Here is a 21,381-nt window from a genome sequence, read left to right on the forward strand (position 1 = left end):
TCGCTAATTTGCTTCTAAAGTATATATTAGGATTCATAATTAGAAGTGGTAAGGATTTCAGTAATATTGAAAACATTCTTGAAAATGTATTACTCATATGTACGCTAAAAGTTGGAATATGTTTTTGTAATTTGGAACTCCTATCAACAAAAGTATCGTCAACAAACTGAAAAAGTTTAATCAAAATTCCTTAAGTATTTGATGCACAAAGTAACTAGAATCTACTCATCACTTGAAAACCATAATACATTTGTAGACAATTTTAATATTTTAATCATTAGAACAAAAGCATAATATTGCCGATCTGGTATTCCTTCAGAAAATGGATTTAGGATTTAGAATTTAGATGTCTAAACTATTGGCAACTATGGCCATTTAGCCCGTCACGTTTGAGGGACGACGTCTCTCGGCGAGCACACTATCCGAGGAAATGGAAGGAAGAAAGGATTGGGGAAAGAAAGAAGCGGCCTGGGACCAGTACCTATAAGTTAGGTACCAACCCGGCATTTGCTAGATGTGAATGAAAAAAATCCAGGGAAACCTCATTCAGAATGACTGGCTCGAAAAAGCTTTTGTACTTTTTCGATCGAGTGCCCCCACCGACCATCAAAAATGGTTTTAAAAAATTGCTAAAACTTTATATAATCATTAAACTTCCATATTTCTTCAGTTAGAACTAGAATTAATAACACAGGTCTCTTCTGTTGCAAGAAGTCTAGAACTAACATAATGTTGAAGTTACCAATTTGAATATGTTCTGTCTACAACAAATTGTCAAAAACATGATAAAATTGATATATATATGCACAATGTCCTGTAAGGTACTAAGAAAACTGTTGAAAAAATATATTGTATTATTTCATCACACTAATTGGGCATCTGCCTGATGACTGATAAATAATTAATTAAATAAATATGGAAATAATGAATATAATTAATAGAGCAACCCAAAAGCATAAAAAGCATAACAGCAATTTACACATATGGTTGGTACCTTGAACATTGTTGTGGTTGTTTAAGGGTCCAGAAGAAACTAATTTTAAGAGCATAATAAAGCATAATTTTAGAAAATAAATCATAAAGCATAATTTAAAGTACATAGCACAATTCTTGGAAAATTCTATTTAACTGCAGGTTTAACATACTGTATTAATATCTTTTAAAACCAATATTTACAATGCAAAATCATTGACAACATAACAATGCAACAATGAAACGCTTATTTTTATTTCTGTAAACTTTTCGATGTAATCTTTTGATGTGAAGAAAAGAAAAAAGGAAAAGAAGAAAACTTTGACAAAAATGAATAGTACACAAGAACTCCACACTATATTGTTATGCGCACCTCTTGAACTTGAGCACTTTCTGTACTTTTCAGTGGCACTTTCTCTTCTACTTTCTCTTTCTGTATAATACACCTCTAAGGCACCCACAGGTGATGAAAAAACTGACTCGAGTAAAATATGTATCTTTACAGTGCATTAAGTAGAAAGTTCATTAAATATGAAGGAAACTGATTGCATAAAATATTAATAAATAGATCAACATATTTAAAATATTGAAATTAACAATAAAGCATAATTTAAAAAATAAAGCACAATTAAATAAAAAATAAAGCATAATGTGGGTTACTCTAATAATTAACCTTATATTATGATTACTGTAAGATTTCCTACTTATTTTTCCATTTAGAAATGATAAAAAAAATGTTCGAAAGAAAGAAGAATGTGTTCGCTGCAATCCTTTCTACACAGTAAGAACAGGGAAAATAAAAGTTACACTGGAAATATAGATAGACGTTTCAAGTTTTTTTTAGGAACATGAGTCTACATTATTAATCATTTTCATTAGAATTATACTAATATGACAATAATTATTTTTCTGTTCCTCGACAACTCGGGACAAATTTTCGCGAATTGAAATTTCTTTTGGTTACCAACACGTAATCCGCTTACAAATAAATTCAGATCATGACATCTTCCGCTATAGATGTTCGGTTATTATACTATTATCTGCATGTTTCGCTACCATTAATAGTAGGTTATTTTGCGCAACACAATATTTATGACGCTAATTAAAAATGATTCTTAATTTTATTTTTCATGAGATGTACTCATTAATCATCGTTTGCTGTAAGTTGGAACTCAAGGTTCTAGTGTCTCTTATGAAATGCTATCTTAGGATCACGCTAGTGTTTACGTTGCTTTCATACTACTACTACTACTAGTAGTAATAATAATACAAGTGTGGTACACTCATGTCCAAAATGATTATCACATATCTACAACTGTCTTGTCAAATTATAACTTGATGATGATTTTGCAGGGTACTTTTAATACTGGTACTATGTATATATTCGGTGGTAAACTTTATAGGAGAAGAATTATAAATACGAAAATTAGAATGAGCAAAACAAAATGTTGCTAAATGGACAAAAAAAGTTTTATTTTCGTTTTATTGTTCTTATTTACTTCTCTTTTGACATGAAATTTACATGCCACATACATGTCTTTGCCGATTATACACATACTAACATTGTAAGAAATACCGAGCGAGTTCGTTATCAAATTATATTCTTACAACAACATATTTATAGACATGCGTCAATAATTTTGGAGATAAATGTACATTACAGATAACTTAATATATAAACAAATATTCCAAAGTGCATGTAAAACAACAAATGCAAATTAATTTACTTCAAATTTTAAAATTTGTTGTAGGTACTTGAAATCACTATAATCTGCCATAAAGTATTATAATAATTACAGAGACCGCGTTGCCTCAGTGATAGAGCGTTCACCTCTGGTACATAGGGTCCTTGGTTCGATCCCAGTTCGCGCTAAGTGAGCTTTGTGGTGGACAAACACCGTGTGCATGTTTTTTCTGGGTGTTCTCCCGTTTTCTCCCACTTTCTTTATTCCACCATTTTATTCGTTTCTCATTATCATCGTCTCGTTTAGCCTAGCCCGCATAACCGTGGGATGTAGAACTAAAAGATTTCATTTTATTTTTTTTCTAATAATAACCGTGGAATATGTTAAAAACATGAAAATGTGAAGATTTAATAAGGAAAAGAAACCCTATTCCGTGACGCTTGTAGTGTATGGAAACGTTGAAATTGTTTGTTGTTCTCATCCCAAGTTCTTGTTGACATAGATGAGAAAGTGATCTGGAAATTTCCAATTCCCTTGTTTATATCAGCTGGTCTACAATTTTATCTAATTTCCTTTGTCGTGATTCAGTTAAGTGTTGTTGACCTTATGAACCATCGAGTTGAAATGGAAGCGGCCAAATAAAGTTGTCACTAAATAGTTGTTTCACTTTTATTCTCATTGGTTCAAGAATTCACTGAGGTTTTAAACACTATTGATATCAACACGACGTCAGTGTTAAATCTTGTGCAAAACATAAGTCTATCTATACTGAATGTTCATGAACAATTTTACGTTATGATTCTTCTTAGGTTTCACTCAGATTTTTTTTCATGCAATTTGAATATAACTGCAGCTATTTCATTCTTAGTATGTACAAAATTATAATTTATGACACGCACCAATGTTCCGATTCACTGCTGTAATCACAAGTGATTTGAAAAGTGAAAAATCACGTATACAAATTACAGTAATGGGAACATTATCCAAAATTAACTGCAAACCGATAATACATAATGTTCCCATTACTGTGATTTGTATACGTGATTTTTCACTTTTCAAATCACTTGTGATTGCAGCAGTGAATTGGAACATTGGTGCGTGTCATAAATTATTATTTTGCACATACTAAGATGAAATAGCTGCAGTTATATTCAAATTACATGAAAAAAAATCTGAATGGAACCCAAGAAGAATCATAAAGTAAAATTGATCATGAACATTCAGTATAGATAGACTTATGTTTTGCACAAGATTTAACACGGACGTGGTGTTCATATTATATATATATATATATATATATATATATATATATATATATATATATATATATATATATATATATATATATATATATATATATATATCCTCCAGAATGTAGATTCATTTTTGAAAAGTGTTAATGGAAAACAAAAGTAAATTAATCTCAACCTAAGCATAAGTTTAATATTGAAACCTACTGTACCATAGATCATTCTTACGTTCATACAACAATTGTAATAAAAATGCAAATTAAAGACTACATCTTAACTAAAAATTCGAATTCATAATTCATTTGACCCATTTAATTACAAAGCAGTTTCAAGCTGACACGTTTAGTTATCATTTCAGAAGTTGTCAAAAAAAAAAAACTATAAAATGTCACTAAAGAAGCGATCATTTTTGCAGCATCTACATAGTTTAGAAGCAAATGATCTGATTAATGAATTATACAGGAATTCATATGACAACTGGAACCGCAACTGTTTGAATACAAAAAGAACTCTGAAAGAAGTATAAATTGAACGAATAGAACCGTGTGTGCTATAAAATGTAGTGTTCCCGCGTAGCGCAGTCGCTAACGCTCTAGTCCTTGGTTCCGGTGGTCAGAGGTTCGATTCCCAGAAGGGACATTCGGTCGAAAAAGTGTAAAATCTTTTTCAGGTCAGCCATCCTGAATGAGATTTTCCTCGGATTTCTTCATTCACACCAGGCAAATGTCGGAATGGTCAGTAACATACAGGTCCCAGGCCGATTCATTCCATCCCTTTACTCGGATAATGTGGTCTCAGAAGAAAGTCATCTCTCATACGTGACAGGTTAACATGGCGATAGATGCCGAAAGCTTAGAAATATAATTCCTAATCGAATATATAACACAATAAGATAGTAGTGTCCCTTCCCGGCTAACTCGACATTTTTATGTGCGCGAGAGTCTGGGCTCGATTCCCTGTGAAGGTGTTTGACTCGAACATGAACTTAAGATACGGATTTGTTAGGTCTAATTCAAAATGTACGGTTATTATTCCTGATTTAAAGGATAAAAGTATGTTAGGCCTGAATTGGTAGTCTTAATTCGAAATGAAACGAAATGAAAATTGTTAGCACCAGTGATGGTTTCAGGGGATGCTGCGGAATGCAGTTCACCCCGAAGCTACGAAACTTCGCAAAGGACATTTTTCCGATTGTGCTCAACGTGGATTACCAGTATTTTAACAGTGCTTCTTTCATCCTCTGTGTATTCAAAGTCCACCGTGGAATTATTGCTGGTTGAAGCAGCCAACAGGCACTAGCATTTAAGCAAACTGGGAATACAGTGTATATTTCACTGTATCAACTTAGTTTTCTTGTAGTGGGTTCTTCAACTAAAAAGTGAATTTACAACATTAACTACTATGAGTCTTAGATTCAGTATGGGACTGGCTATCTATTGGTTTTTGAACTGGCATTTAATTGATGACCAGCAAGGTAAGTTATGCAACCCAACACATCGCAAGAATCATGTTGGTTGCCTAACCACCTTATCAAGTACCTGAAAGTTACACATCTTGCCATGTGTATTGTATAGATTGGCCAAATTCAAATTGGTAGACAAGAAAAAGTGTTATAAACCCAGAAATAGATACAACCTCATATTTGTTTTGGTACAGAAATTTGCTTACATATCAATCTATTCTTCGTTCGAGAAAACACTTAATTGTGACTTTTAGATATTCTTTTTACAACCCGTAAGTTCAGTTTACAAAACTTAAAGCCACAAACTGTGATGTTAGTTTATTTGTAGTAAAAGTTCATTATTTACACACATTTTTCTTTCTTCTTTATAGCTTGCCAATATATTTGAGATAGGAAACTTGGCTTTAGTGTTTTTAAACTTTATCCGTTCGAATTTTAACTAGCTTAATACAAGACACTTGTTCCGCGTAACCTTCTACATAAAAGGGGTCTTTATTTCCTAAAAGCTGAAATGTTAACGCCCTCTTCATAAAATAAGTCTTTTGTTCCTAAAAGTTGAAATTATAACTGGAATGTTAGTTTATCGATAAATTCTAAATGGTAACTTGCTCTACTACGTTTAGTTACTTCATCTTAAGAAGTTACTGATAACCAGGGCCCGGATCTTGTTGACCTAAAATTTTCTAAAAAGTGACCTATAAAATGACACTAAAATTCCTGTAAAATGATCCTAAAAATCACAAAAATTGACCTTAACACTTGCGTTTTCTTAAACGTTTATTTCGTTAAACATTGACATTTTTTAATATCCATTGGATTTTTAATTAACATTTCTCACTCATATTCAGAAAATTTTGTTTCAGTTAGTTGCACTCCGTTGATCCTTTATTTCTATTGATCAGTCCATTGTACGGCATTGTAAGTATTGAAAGCGACAATTCACTCCCGAGTTTAAATTAAGGAGCACTCTTAAACAATAAAAGTTCCCAAGTGTACACTACATAAAAATAATAGATAAAAATCTGTTTAAAATCCTTGTATGCCTTCTAATCCAGTTTTAGTTATTCACGTGATCACATCTTTTGTGGTCAACAACCCAAAACTATCTCTTTGGGCACCTACCAACTCCCACTTTTCGTTAACCAGCTATAGCTTAGTTTTCGTTAGCTTGTTAAGAATGCAGTTTTTTCACCCCAATAGTCAGGAAGCAAGAAAAGAGATTTTTCAACTTCGTCTTTTCCACATCCGTAAACCGTGTTCATTTAAAGATTTCCTTATGTAGAAGAAAGAGAATAAAAAAACATAAGTGACCTAAAAGTTACCTTAAAATATAAAAAATGACCTGAAATTTCCAAACGGCAAAAAGTGACCAAAAGTTGACCCTAAAAAACTATATTTTTAGAACCTGGAGTTGATGGATAACGTTTTTATTTAAACTTGAATTGTCCTATGCGTAACAGAAAAAAGTTGACTTGTCAACAAGATCCGGGCCCTGCTGATAACACTAATGAAATTTTAGAAGTCGTTACTGCTAACACTATTGAAATTTTAGAAGTAGTTACTGCTAACATTATTCAAATTTTAGAAGTAGTTACTGCTAACACTATTGAAATTTTAGAAGTAGTTATGTACTGCTAACGCTATTGAAGTTTTAGAAGGAGTTGCGTACTGCTAACGCTGTTGAAGTTTTAAAAGTTACTGCTAACATTATTGAAATTTAGAATAAGTTACGCACTACCAACACTATTGAAATTTTAGAACTAGTTACTGCTAACATTATTGAAATTTTAGAAGCGGGTACTGCTAACACTATTGAAATTTTAGAACTAGTTACTGCTAATATTAATGAAATTTTAGAACTAGTTACTGCTAATATTATTGAAATTTTAGAAGTTACTGTTAACACTACCGAACTGAAAATTTAGAAGAAGTTACTGCTAACACTATTGAAATTTTAGAAGTAGTTACTGCTAACACTATCAAAAGTTTAGAAGTTACTCCTAACACTATTGAAATTTTAATAAAACATTATTGATGTAGACTATACAAACTCTCTAATAAGCCTACAAACAATTCGTTTGAAGTAGAAAATCCACTGTGTCCACCAATTTTTCCATTTTATTTCTCATTTAGTGATTGATTATCTTTGATTTATTGAACTTCTCATATTTTTCCTTTAGAATTCAGTAGTATAAATAATTTTTCATGTTATAATAGGAAAATAAAGGTGAAACGCACAATTATTTCTTTATTAAAGTTGAAACATTCAAAACCAAGTCCAAAAATTTCGAGGCAAGAAAGTCGTGGACGAAAGCTTCGATCTGTTCAAAACAAGATTTTCTTTCCGATTCTTTGCATTTCGAATTCAAAGCTCAAAAATAAGAAAAAACAATTCAGGAAACTAAAATATTTATGATTTCATAAAGCGCTCTTGTTAAGGCAACGATGTTGTGTCAAAAGAACATACAAAGAAAATTTTCCTCTTCTTGGAGAAGGTTCAGAATCTGAGACAGAATTTGTTTTCTACTTTGTTGCGTAAAACAACTTCATAAGATACTTTACTGTCTGAAATCCTTTCTTTGATATCTGATATTATGGAAACAGTATGTGGCATCAGCATCTGTCATAAACACAATGTTAACAATTTCCTTTAGAGTTTTTTTTTCGGACTGAATCGTCGAACGTCCCAGCACAACACGGATAATCCATATATATACGTAATTCGGTAATCTTGTAATATTCTTTTTTTAATTATTTTTAATTCTTTGGTTACTAGGAATAAAAATGTGTGTTAGTATGGAAGGATTTTTTACACTTGCAAATAAATTGTATAATGCTTATTAAATAGATGCATATTACCAACGAAATTCGTATCTCTGTTGTTATATTGTTGTATCACTTTTAACAAAACAAATATTTTTTTTTTAAACAACAAAGCAATTTTTGCCTAATTATTTACATTAAAATTTAACAATGAAATATTGTTAAAACCGACGGCCTCATTCAAATTTGTAACATTCAAAGTTAATTAAAATTAGAAATTAGACAACAATAAGATCCCACTTTGCATTAAGTCCGCTGGCAAAACTACAAAATATTACATTCCTTGAACAGTGCACAATTTACATTTTACAGATTATTAAAATATAATTATTCACTAATACACGTTATTGTGATAAGCCTCACAACAGCATCCTCAAACCGTCGCCGAGATTACAAACAAAAGATCTCCTCCAGTTCCTTACCAGAGGGTAGCGTTCCCAAAACTGATGCAACCAGGGTTGCCACACTCGAGACTCGCAATGATGCCAAAAACGGGCCTGAATTATGCTAAATTTTTGTAAATTATGCCAGATTTTCAAATTATCTTTTCTAACTAATTTTAAAGACCCGCCCCTACTTATCTTCATTATTTTAATGAAGTGATTCAACTGGGTTCATGTACAAAGCTAATGTGACGCTGTCAGGAATGATAATGAAATAAATTGATAAATGGCACATTATAAGGGAGGAAGGTCGAATTTATGTTTTATGAATGGATAACATTTTAAGAAATATATACACAACATGCCGCTTCCGACACAGGCCTGAAGCATTTCTTTTAGTGTATTACTAGCTGTCCCCTGACGCTCATATCCCTTACCTCTCAAGTTGTAAATTGGAAGGGACAGAAACATCCCAGATAACCAAACATTCAGGCTTCAGTTGACAGTAATAAAACTATGTTTTGTAGAGTCACGTTTTGCTATTTTTGAATATTTCTCTGAATTCAACAATAAATTACAATCGCGGAAATGCTGACTGGTTTCATTGCTTTAACGATCGCTTCAACTAAAAAGAATAATTCCCGACGGTCCTTGGACCATCTAAATTTTCGTTCTTTTTCTGTTCATCAGAGGGAAGAATGAAATAATGCTAGATTTGGGCAAGATGCTAAAGTCAAGATGCTAGATGCTAAATGCATGTGAATTATGCTAGATCTAGCACCAAGATGCTAGATATGGCTTCACTGGATGCAACGTTCCCTCTTTGTACTGCCATGCTGATGCGTTGCAGTAGAAACGAGGTTGCTCTAGCATCTCCTGACGATAAACGAATGCGATGACCAACTTCCTTTATAAAGTTAAGGCCTTCGGGACCCCATGAACCACCCGATTCGACAGCTATAGCGACAAAATGATATTTGTCGAGTAAATTGCTATATTTCCTGCGCTTTTCTGTTTCCCGGCGAGCAGCCACGTTGCCAGCTTGTGCTGAGGAAGAATGTATATTTGAAGGGGCGAAGGTGTCGGAACAAGTAAAATCCCATAGAAGTGCTTTTCCTTTCTTCCACGGTATTAGAGTCATACCATCTGGCCTCTTGCCGTCTGCACGACTGCATCCCAACGGTTCACATATAGAAGGAACTCCTGCTGAAATTAGTGCCCTCATGATAATGTCGTTGACGCTGGAGTGGCGTGAATGTCTGCCCGCACTATTGGCACAGGAGAGTCCATGAAGGCCCTTCTTGTCTACGACACTTCTACAGGCAGGACATCTGTGTTGCTCGCAAACATCTGCTCCCAAACGCAGTGCACTGGCAATTCGAAAACTGTCATTGGGAAGATGTAATCCTAAAGAAGGTGACGGGATAGCATGGAGCCAAGCGCCTGCTTCTGGAGATGATGTAGCTAGAAGTCTGGCCTTATTTGTAAACAAATATTTGTAAATAATTAATCAACTAAAATATTTGGTAATTAAAGATATCTGTACCAAGAAACAAAGAATACTCTAGTTTTCTGGTATGTTGCATTGAAATGGCTAAAACTTCAATATGTTTTCATTTCTTTTAATTATAATCGGATGGACTAGTACTAGCTTGAACACGATTTCCGTTTCTAGAGCATGTAACAAACTGTTCACTGATTTGTACCAAAATTATAAAACATACTGAATATTCTTCGCATATAATTTAAACTGTGCAAAGAGTATTTTCCAGACTGTATAAATTCCTTTCAATAAGATAGTTATACGGTATTTTTTTATTTTAAGAGGAGGTACAGTGGCTTCGTAGTAGAGCGCTTATCTTTGCTGCGTGGGGTACTTCGTTTGATCTGTGGCCAAGTAGGTTTGTGGTGGACAACATCGTGTCAGTGGGTTTTCTCGGGGTACTCACGTTTTCTCCCACTTTCTCATTCCACCAATTATTCTACCATCATTCACTTGCTTTAATCATTGTCTCCGTTTGATGCATAATCATCGTTTCTCTTAGAATCATCGTCGCTCTTAGTCTAAAAAGGCATACTAGTGGGACGGTAAACTGAAATATTTCATTCCATTTTTATTTTAGGTTGAAGCTTGGGAATCTGAAAATGTACTTTGTGTTGAAACTGTAACGTCTGAAAAGATCTCAAAGGATGCATATATATAATATATATTCCATGGTCAAAATCGAACAATGGAAACAATTTGCCACAGGTTTGCTCTACTAACACTTAAATACACGAAACAACTGCGGCATACTGAAAACAAGCTGCACAATATACTGATATCTCTTATAAACAACATACTACATACATATAGTCTAATGCTGCATACAGTAAAATCAATGTTATTTTAAACTGATTTTGTTTTTTAATAGATATATAATTTAGAGGTATACATCCAATAATCCAGCTACAAAGGTGGGCAATGTTGTTGCATGTGCGTTAACATTTGACACACAAAGTACAAACTGCACCTTGTATACGTGAAAAAGAAATACGCCAATAATACATAGAGCTGTTAGAAGTCTCGCGTTCTAGATTATTATAACAACGTAGAAGGGTAGGGATAAGCACTGATTGAGTAATGAGAATCTAATTGTTCCATACGGTTTGCAATCAAGGTCATTGTATATAGCAACCAGCTTTGATTGACAAGGTGGTAACAGTTATGAACTATGAAACAAAACCAGTTTGAGATCAACAAAATGCTGAATCAGATGTAAGATTTCCATTTCGGAACATATCGAATCTACAAATAGTATGACGATTGTACCTTTTAACTTATTATTTATTCTGGAGTTGAAAACTTTTTTAAAGTTCTCTCATAGAGAGAAAATGACATTTGTGGATATTGTGGAACAAAGACTGTAAATATCTGGGCATTGTAGGTACATACCGCGTGTTCCCTGAAGAATATAAATGTGGTATGTTCCAGATATATTCTGAGACGAACGCGTTCCACAAATAATTCAAGGATGCAATTATGTTTGTAGAATCAACACACCAAAGCCATTTGCTGCTTACTTTTGTTTTGTAAATTTCGGATTAAAAACAATCAAAATAGTAAATATATTACAGTTGTTACATTTGAGGAAGAAAAGCTGCAAAATGTATATTTATTCTTTCGGCATTCTCTGTGATAATGACGAACAAAGAACAAAGCATTAAATAAAACAAGAAAAATAAAATGTATTATGTTAAAAAGAGGCAAAGAGACCACCTGGGAATTTGAGAAGCGATTTCATCCAAGCTGTCAGAGGGCGTTAGTGGAGCTTTTTCAAAGAGTCGACTTGGCGCCAACGTTAGGGCGTTGGTGCATCTTCCTCGCCTCATGCCTTTTCCCTTCCTTCTCTTCTCTTCCTCCCTTCGTAGGTTGTGCAGGCGGAAGAAGAACACTGACATTCTATGTGCAGAAAACAAAGAGAATAATTTTGGTCATCTCCAAACACAGTACACAAGTTTAAAAGACGTATAAAAGAATAATAATTTAATAACGGAACGCCATTTTGAATATTTTCTGCTTCTCAGAAAATAAGATGTAAATACGAAAATATTTTGAAATTACTAAAATACACACTCACATTCAATACTTCACTGCAAGCACAACAAACATGCTTAATACTCTTTCAATAGAAATGTAAAGCATTGTACTACAATACCAAAAGGTTTCACTACACTCTAATACACTAACAAAACAGTTTCTCTCGGTAACTTCAGAATTGATGGCTCGATTTTAATACTGTGGACATTCTATGTTTCGGTAAGAGTATTTTAAAAAACCTGAATCGAGAGAATTAATGCTTCTGATACTTAACTGCCACTAAAATTTTTTCTATTCAAAGAATAAAACATTAAAAAAAATACGTATAAAATGCTAATGAAACGGACTCAAAGATCTTTCACTACAGAATTTGGAAACTGAACTATTTTCTTAATTGAAGGTTCAAATATCCATACATTCAGTGATGTATAGCGTACGTTCAGTGATGTATAGCGTTTAAATAAAGCTATTAATACTTTTTTAAAAGTTTGTTTTCCTTTAAATTCTACTTTAAAAAAACATATTTGAAGCATTCTACCGAATAACGTTGTATGGCACATTTTGCAATGTGCTGATTTACTGGTGGAACATTTGCTGAACGGAACATGACTGCCATGTGTCAAGAGGCTCATTGCTCCACTGCTCAATTGATAGCATTAGTAGCGTTACCAGTCAAATCAAGTGCTCTACGGAACATGACTGACATATACTGAGAGGCTCATTGCTCTACAATTCAACTGTAGCACTAGTAGTGTTACCAGTGGAATTAAGTGCTGTACGAAATATGACTGACAAATACTGAGAAGCTCATTGCTGCACTACTCAATTGACAATACTAGTACGCTGGCAAATTGATCTATGAGCGGTAGACCAGAAAGATACTACAGGTTTCTTCCTCGAGTTCACTGATATATGCTATACAGTATTATTCAGTTGAATGCTTCAGTTAACATTTGTATTTTAAGTTGTAATAATTGGTAATATGCTTTACAACTATTAGCGTATCTTAATTTGTTTGAATTTTTGATACTATTCAGTGAAGAATTTCTGCATAATAATAATAAATCAAGCTAATAGTTTAGATCCTAAGGTGTATCTGGACGAAATTTTAATTGCCTGGATAATTTTCTTTACAAAATATCTTATTTTAAGTGCAATATGTCGCTGAGGCTCACAGGTAAGATGATAAATTTAAAAAAGAAAGAAGTATAATAGATAAACAGAAATGCGAGAGAGATGTGCATTACAAAGGCCACAGGATATAATTCAGAAACTTAAAATTTACATTCCAGATATTATCAACATATTTCTGAACAACTATGACCTAAACAATTACCTTTCTAAAAGGACAAAAGCCTATATATGATAAATATACGTAGATGTCATATTTACTACAAATTGTATCGGGAACTAGAGAAAAGATTTTAATTTTTGTAACTACGGTATAATATGACTTCAGTTTTTAGTTCAGGGTTGTTAATTTTTTTTCACAATTGCTTACGAAAATTATGTATAATAAATGAACGCTTTGTGCACAAAATTATTTAAATTACAATACTGTGTTCAATTGTTAGTACAGTAAAATTATTGACTCAATTGTTGCATTTTACTCACTTTAAAAAAAAAATACATATCGTATTTAGAAATTGAACTAAGCTTTTAACATTAATGCACTGAATTTTAATAATCTAAATATTGTTAATTTTCTCACATAAATTTACCATGTTGTTATAAAATATTGGATCTTTTGATCCAAAAAAGAGACGTTAATGTGTCAATTTGCAGTTGTGGATTTTACGTGCTTTTCTTCTCGTGTGTAAGCATAAAAAATAAACTTGAAACATATAACCTATATTTGTTTAGCGTGTTTACTGTGTAATGTTAATAAGCTTTGCATTTAATTTTTTAAAAAAGTTTTTGCTGAACGTGCGATCTTGAAGCAAAAAATTTTGCTTGCTTTCTGTGAACTTATCTTCAGAGTTTGTGCTACAAGTTAAAATGTTATGTTACGTTTAGATTAATCCAGCAAAAAAATAAAATACTTAATAGATTCTGATTCGTAATATGCTTTAAAATTATTTTTGAAAGAAAAAGAAACTATACATTTATTTAGGAAGATTCTGCTCGTACTTATCTTAGCTTCGTGGTTCTTTCATTATTGTCTTCAGAATGACACTGTATGTCACAACTAATAAAGTTGGTGATTTCCCCAGAATTCTGTAAGTCCCTTGCAGGGCCTAGGCGAAAAATTGAACATGCCATACGGTAGAAACGTTTTCTCCCGAGTTATTAAAGCCTATGATGCCAAACCGAAACGTTATAAAATCCCATATCGAGGGTCAAAAAATTCCATTTCCGATATGAATTTTCCACATTGTGCTACTACTACTACTACTACTACTACTACTAATAATAATAATAATAATAATATAGAAATGAAACTTACGTATGACGTGTGTTACGTTTTTCAATTTCAGGATGTATTATCAATAAATTTTGATATTCTTCGTTCATAAAATAGTTTGTGAATAACAGGTTTTTCTTAATCAAGAACAAGTTTATTTTCTTATGTTATCAAAAATGCAGTGACTCTAGAATACTTACTTTTGTATTACTCTCTTGTACTGAGCCGATCTTTCCTTCGGTGCGAGCGGTCCCGGGTTCGATTCCCGGTGGGGGTACTCGGTCGAAAAACTGTAAAAAAAACTTTTTCAGGCCGGCCATCCTCAATGAGGTTTTGCTGGGTTTTCCTCATTCACACCAGGCAAATGTCGGGATGGTACCATACTTATAAGTCCCAGGTCGCTTCCTTCCTTCTCCAATACTTTTTTCCTTCTCTTTCCCCGGAAAGTGTGATCGCCGAGGAACGACGTCCCTCATATGTGAAGGGCTAAGTGGCCATAAATGCCGAAAGCCCAGTCATCTAAATCCTAAATATTGAGCCGAATGTTATTACAATAGCTTTGTTCTCTACATATTTCTTAATAGATCCTTCATTGTTTCGCGTTAGATATTTTCCTTTCTTTCTTTCATTCGTTCATTGATTTGTTTTCTTCTTTCATTCATTCGTTCATTGTTTTGTTTTCTCATTTCTACAAAATACCAGAGTATAAATTTCGTTTCTTGGTACTTGATTTTTAAGAACCACACATGATTAAGTCACACCCTACTTTGCCAATAACAAAGAAAATACTTCACACTAGAACTTGACAACCCTGACACATTTATTGACGACTCATTATATCTACTTCTCACTCGTAGAGAATTTTGTTGGTATGGATTAAACGTATAGTAAAAAAAAGTCCCATATATGTTGTTAATTTTGAAGAAAATTCCCTTTTATCCCATTCCGAATAATCAATGTCAAAAAATCCCACGAAATGAGATTTCCCCCCCACAGTTGGCATCACTGATTAAAGCCCTTCTCGCTGGCCTAGTGACTACCGCGTAAGCAAATGCCTTACAATGATGAGTTATAAATCAAGCGGAAGTGAGTCATAAAAGCAAGTGAACAATAATGAAATACTTGAAAGAATGAAAACAAAATTAAGACAATACGAAAATACAGAGAAAAGTCGGTAATGGACGTAATATAATTCACATGGCGTGTTGCAAGGTCTTTTACGTTAGACTTAGGCCGGCCGCATCTTGAGAAGGTCAAGCCGAGGTTCAGTACTGAGAGTAATGAACAAAGCCTCATACAGTTCGTGCTACACAAAAGCCTCTCCAACATTGTAACTGAGACATACGGTCTATACAGTGATCACTTTCCGCATCCTCTCATACCTCCCTTTGCCACGGTTTGGCTGCCTTAACTCTCGTCAAGGTATTGCCGGCTTTAAGGAACTACTACTAAACCGCTATGGATCCTATGGAGGGATGCAAAAAACAAAGGCATAATTTTTAATATATGCAAGTGAACCCAGTCGAGATGCAGCCAAGGCTTACGTAGGTTTGATGTAGGATTTAGTCATGTTTGTCATAACTACACTGTCCAGATCTCTTCTCAACATGTAGCCCAACGATCAATGTCATTCTTCACAGTATTCAGTCTCTACTGAACCTCGGCTATACTGATTTAAATATGAAGCCTACTTAATTCTGTTTCTTTGAACGGCTTTTCAATGTAATGATTCAGTGAATACATTATAAGTATATACAGGGTGAAGCTGAAAGATACGCACAAACTCCGGGGAGTGATTAGTGACATCAAAAAAAGACAATGTTATTCTCTTGCATGTTATAGAATTCCGTCGTCGTGCACGAAATGACAGCGGTGCTAACTTGGAATCGACAATCGAATCCTGACAATTGGAACGGAACAGAAAGATCTGTACAAACTATCGTTGTCTGCGCAACTGCCTTATTACCATTTTGTTGATGTACATAGCCACATGTAATTAGTTTTGATATCACGGATCACTTCCCGCAGTTTGTGCACATCTTTCTGTTCTAATTGTTAGCATTCGATTATCGATTCCAAGTTGGCACTCCTGTCACTCGTACATGGCGCGAAATTCGACAACATGCAAGAGAGATCTTTTTGTCCTCTTTGGATGCCACGAATCACCTCAGGGAGTTTGTGCACATCTTATTATTGGTAATAATAATAATAATAATAATAATAATAATAATACATCTTTTTGGTTCACTCTGTATACATATATAATCAATTTACGACAAAGTGAACAAATAAACAGCATCAGAAGCTGAAAAAAAATGAACTGCATGGAAAAGTAGAGTTCTGAAGAAGAAAGTCTTTGGGCCTATAGGCACGGCAAGAAGTATATGAAAGAATAATATACAGATAGGTCTTCAGGGGAGTGATCTTAGAAATTCTGGCTTACTCGGCTTTTCTTATTGGATAGGATCTAATTACTAGCTCTTCTTTCTACGACCATGAGCTTTCGGCTTTATACACAGCTACAGAGCTTCTTAGATTACAGGACATTTTAGAGAACGTTGTTAGGCTATATTTTTAGAAACAGGATTCTAGATATTGTACTTTGCCCGCTGGCGTAATGCCTAGAGCGCTCACTTTCGATTCGATTCCCGATAGAAAAAACGAAATCTTTAAGTTTTACGTCCTACGGTTATGCCAGCCAGGCTAAAGGAGACTGTGATGATGAATGAAATGGCGGAATGAAGAAAGTAGGAGTAAATGGGAGAATGCGGATAAAATCCATGCACGTGGTGTTTGTCCACCACAAAGCTCACTTGGCGCGAGCTATGATCGAGCCAAGGACCGCATGCACCAAAGGTGAACGTTCTACCACTGAGCCACAGTGACCTTAGATTCTCGGTGGGAAAATATAGTAGCTTGGATTTCATTTTGAACTGTAGGTCCACGTCTAATATAAGCTCGATGTTACAAAGGACCATTAAACTTTAATAACAAACAAAGACGACTGCACATAGATTTTCAAAAAGCTATTTGCAGATTACCTTCGTAGAAAATTACAAACACACTCTGCAAATGGTCCTTTCAATGTATAAATGAATAACAAATTGAGCTCACAAAGATATACAAATGCTGTGGAAGTGGACGGATTTGCTGTTTAAAGTTGGAAAATAGGATACTATTACAGAAAATAGGATAAATTTGAACAACTTATACTACTTAATATGAAGAAAATCGTATTTTATTCTGTTTTAGTAAGTCTACAGGGTGGGCGAAAAATAACTCCCTATTTTGAATTATGAATTTCTATTAATGTTATATAGATTGCAATGAAACTTATCTTGTTTTATAGACTAAAGTGTGCCATTTCTTCCGTATTTTTTCCAGCTCTTGTGAAGATTTTGTTGTTCCATTGAAGCCACAGAGATGTCAAGGCGATTAAGCATTGAGAAGAGAGCCAAAATTTGCAGCAAGATTTGAGGTGTGACAATCTGTAATTCAGGTCTAACGGTAATGGAAAGTTTCAACATGAGAGGAAGCTGTTCTGGATATAAAACGAATTAAAAATAGTCACAGAAAATTAATGACTACCAGAAGTATCATGCAAATTAAGAGATCAAATAGGCCCTCGAATTCTGTATCAGAGGGAAAGGTGGCCACAGTAAGAGAGATGTTCGAGCGAAGCCTTCCAAATCAACAAGGTAGGTTGCAAGAGGGAGAGAATAGCATTACACGCTATTCTGTGCGTGCAATTCTGCACAAAGAATTACATTACGTACCATGGAAGCCTTATTATGTCAAAAAAATTGTATCCAGATGATTGCGATGGGAGTATTACATTTTGTGAAATAACGCTCGCGTGGTATGAAGATCATCCATGCTTGTTTGAAAAAAATCTGTGGAGTGATGAAGCTGTGTTTCATGTAAGAGGGTTCATTAATCGTCTTAATAGCCACTATTGAAACGTTGAAAAGTGCAGGGCAAACCGAATGTGACAGTATGGTGTGAATTAACTTTTTCCCGCATTACTGGGCCCTTGGCACGGAATGTCCAACACGAAGTTTAGATCTCATCCCATGCAATATCTTTATATGGGGGGGAGGAGGCTAAGGAATAAGTGTATCGCAGTAAACCACAAACTCTAGCGGAACTTGAGAATAAGATCCGTGAAATCATAAGTAGTGCTCCAGCTGAGATCTTGAGGAAAGTCGTAGCAAACGTATTGTACTTGTTCATTTCAGACAGTGTCTAGAAAATACTGCACACAATCAATTGTAACTTTTGAAAATATAATGGTATATAATAAACTACATGTATGCAAAAAAATGAGTTTATACGTACAATATTTTAGGAGGAAAAATATTAAAAATAGGGAGTTATTTTCCGCCCACCCTTTAAATTGCTTCAAACCGTATTAAAACGTTTTGGAGTTCGAAGATCTTTGATTTACAGCGAATTTTCTGTTACTTTTCCTGGTTTATGAACAAGAGAAACTATCTCAAATTGCTATGATTATGATTGGAGTTCTATTTCCTTTATTTTCCATTTTCTTTCTGTTTTTTTAGGTATAGCGTTGTTATCAATGAAATAATACGCCGCCACAATTATTTCTTTTATTTCAATCTTATTTCATCGCAGAATCCAGTTGCTGATGTATCATATTTTTTTTCTGTAGGTAATTAAACGTTTTTTCTAGTTTTTCTTGCAATTACAAAATGGTTTCAGTTTCTGATTTTTGTTACAAAATTATACGTTTATTTTTATCTATCAAGCATAGTATAGTTATAACAATTCCCTAATATATAAAACATTGAAATAAGTTTAAAAAAAAGAGCATGGTGTAAAAACGAAGAAACTTCAAGGTTATTTACTCTTTATTTGAAATTTGGCGTACCTTTTCCACACCGAAGCTACATGAGACATGGACATACAGTTTAAGGTGAAAATCCAGACCATTGTAATTCGATCGATGCTCTCCAACCGGAAATCAAACCCGTTACTCCGTGCACCTAAGACCACTACTCACTCATTAGATGAGTGGAGAGGCCCAAAGTTCAAGTTGGGACACGAGGTTTAAATGATCAATGTTAAGGATGGGACAATGCATAAAAAATTTTCGACGCTTAAAAAGTGACAGAAATAAAAGTGAATTATGTTTAAAAGAGGAAGGGGTAATAAAAGTGAACGAAGTTTGAAAGAGAATAGGGGTAAAAGTGTATGAAGCTTAAGAGAAGTCACAGAGTACAAAATGAACGAACTTCAAGATAGGACATGAGATAAAAATTAACAAAGTTTAAGGGGGAACATGTAATAAAAAATACACAAAGCTTAAAAAGAGAAATGAATAAAAGTTAATAAAGTTTAAGAGATGTAAAGGTAGAAAGCGAACAGAATTTTAAAGAGAATAGGGATAAAATATTAACGAAGCTTAGGAGTAAAAAAACAAACAAACTTGAAGAAGGGACATGAGATAAAACTTAACAAAGTTTAAGAGGGAAAACGGAACAAAAAAGGGTTTAACGTGTGCACACGATAAAAATGAACAAAGAGGAGGCAAGAAATACTACTCTGTAAGTATAACGTGAAACATTTTAGAAGCTAGTGATTTATTTCGTGTCACTTGTACAATTACAGAATCATTGAGCATTAAGCACTTGAAATTGATTTTTCGAAATAACCGATTATCTGATAAATTAAAATGTACTAAGTATTCATAAATTGAGGAGGTACTAATACTTATTTTAGCTGGGATTTATAACATAAGATTTTTTTCATTTTTGAAAATAAATGTAATTACTTCTATGAAGCAAATTTCCTTTTATTAGTACCGTCAATTTTCTGTGAAGAGTAATTACAACTAAAAAAAAATATCAACGTGTGCACAAGTTTGGACCGAGTTAATATTTCTGTATTTCTAAAATATTCAATAAAAATGCAACTTAACGTAATAGGCTAATCGGTTTTAACTAATAAGCTTTAATGTCAGAATTCGCTGTTGTAACCATTGTCTTTGTGAAGTCATTTACATTCATTTTAATAATTATATATATATAATCTTATTCAGTTTAATTCTTATAACAGCAATAGTCCATGTATTATTGTACATAATGCATGCTGTATTGTATAACGTAACACACTTTCTTGTTAAATCTAGCGCATTCAAATTCACATTCAAAAAACACAAAAAAAGGGCACGCTTCATGCTTCTGAACTGCAAGCTTTAACTAATTAACACCAAAAAATGGCAGTATTATTTACAGTACGCAATCATACAAGTAAACATATCGCATGCAGTTAATAAAAGGCAGTCGAAACAAACGATATTTAAAAGACAGAAGAGATAGATAATTTTATATATTAAAAAATAAACATGGCGTATTTAGATGAAAAACAAACCCATTTTAAATGTTAAGATGGAGTACGTGACTAGAAACACACATTTTAAAATCCAGTATGTAGATTAGAGTCTATCATCGTTTTCCATCTGAACACTGAGAAGAGTACCATCAATTCAGGTTTAGCTTTGGAAAGTGGAGTACAGGAGATGAGAGAGTTCTAATATGAGCGTGAATCTCCTTCCCACTTCTCACTATATCTCTGTAAGTCCCTTCACGGACATAAGTAAAGAACAGGACGGCTCTCAAAAGGAGTGAATTGCTATAGACAAACATATAAATATAGTATTTTAATATATAGAATGTTGTGGGGAGTTTGTGGCAAACTTGGATAAGTGATAAATGATACCAAATGCAATTTTTTCTCATAATTTCATATCCAAGTACGCCTCATTGTGGGTGAGCAAGTCTTGAAGTTACCAGCTTGCAA

The 21,381-nt window shown here is 33.6% G+C and overlaps 1 protein-coding gene across 4 annotated transcripts in view; it reads right to left on the reverse strand.

Annotated features, from left to right (window-relative positions):
* SLO2 (slowpoke 2) overlaps positions 1 to 21,381 on the reverse strand; it is a 664,715-nt gene that overhangs the window by 544,294 nt on the left and 99,040 nt on the right. For all 4 annotated transcript variants that reach the window (XM_081764837.1, XM_081764838.1, XM_081764841.1 and 1 more), the window contains exon 2: positions 11,835 to 12,017. In XM_081764837.1, the coding sequence (XP_081620963.1) occupies positions 11,835 to 12,016 (182 nt within the window). In that variant the 5' untranslated portion in view covers position 12,017. The remainder of the gene's footprint in view (positions 1 to 11,834; positions 12,018 to 21,381) is intronic.

The sequence above is a fragment of the Thermobia domestica genome, chromosome 7, assembly GCF_964235325.1.
Source record: "Thermobia domestica chromosome 7, izTheDome1.hap1.1, whole genome shotgun sequence".
Classification (NCBI taxonomy): Eukaryota; Metazoa; Arthropoda; class Insecta; order Zygentoma; family Lepismatidae; genus Thermobia; species Thermobia domestica.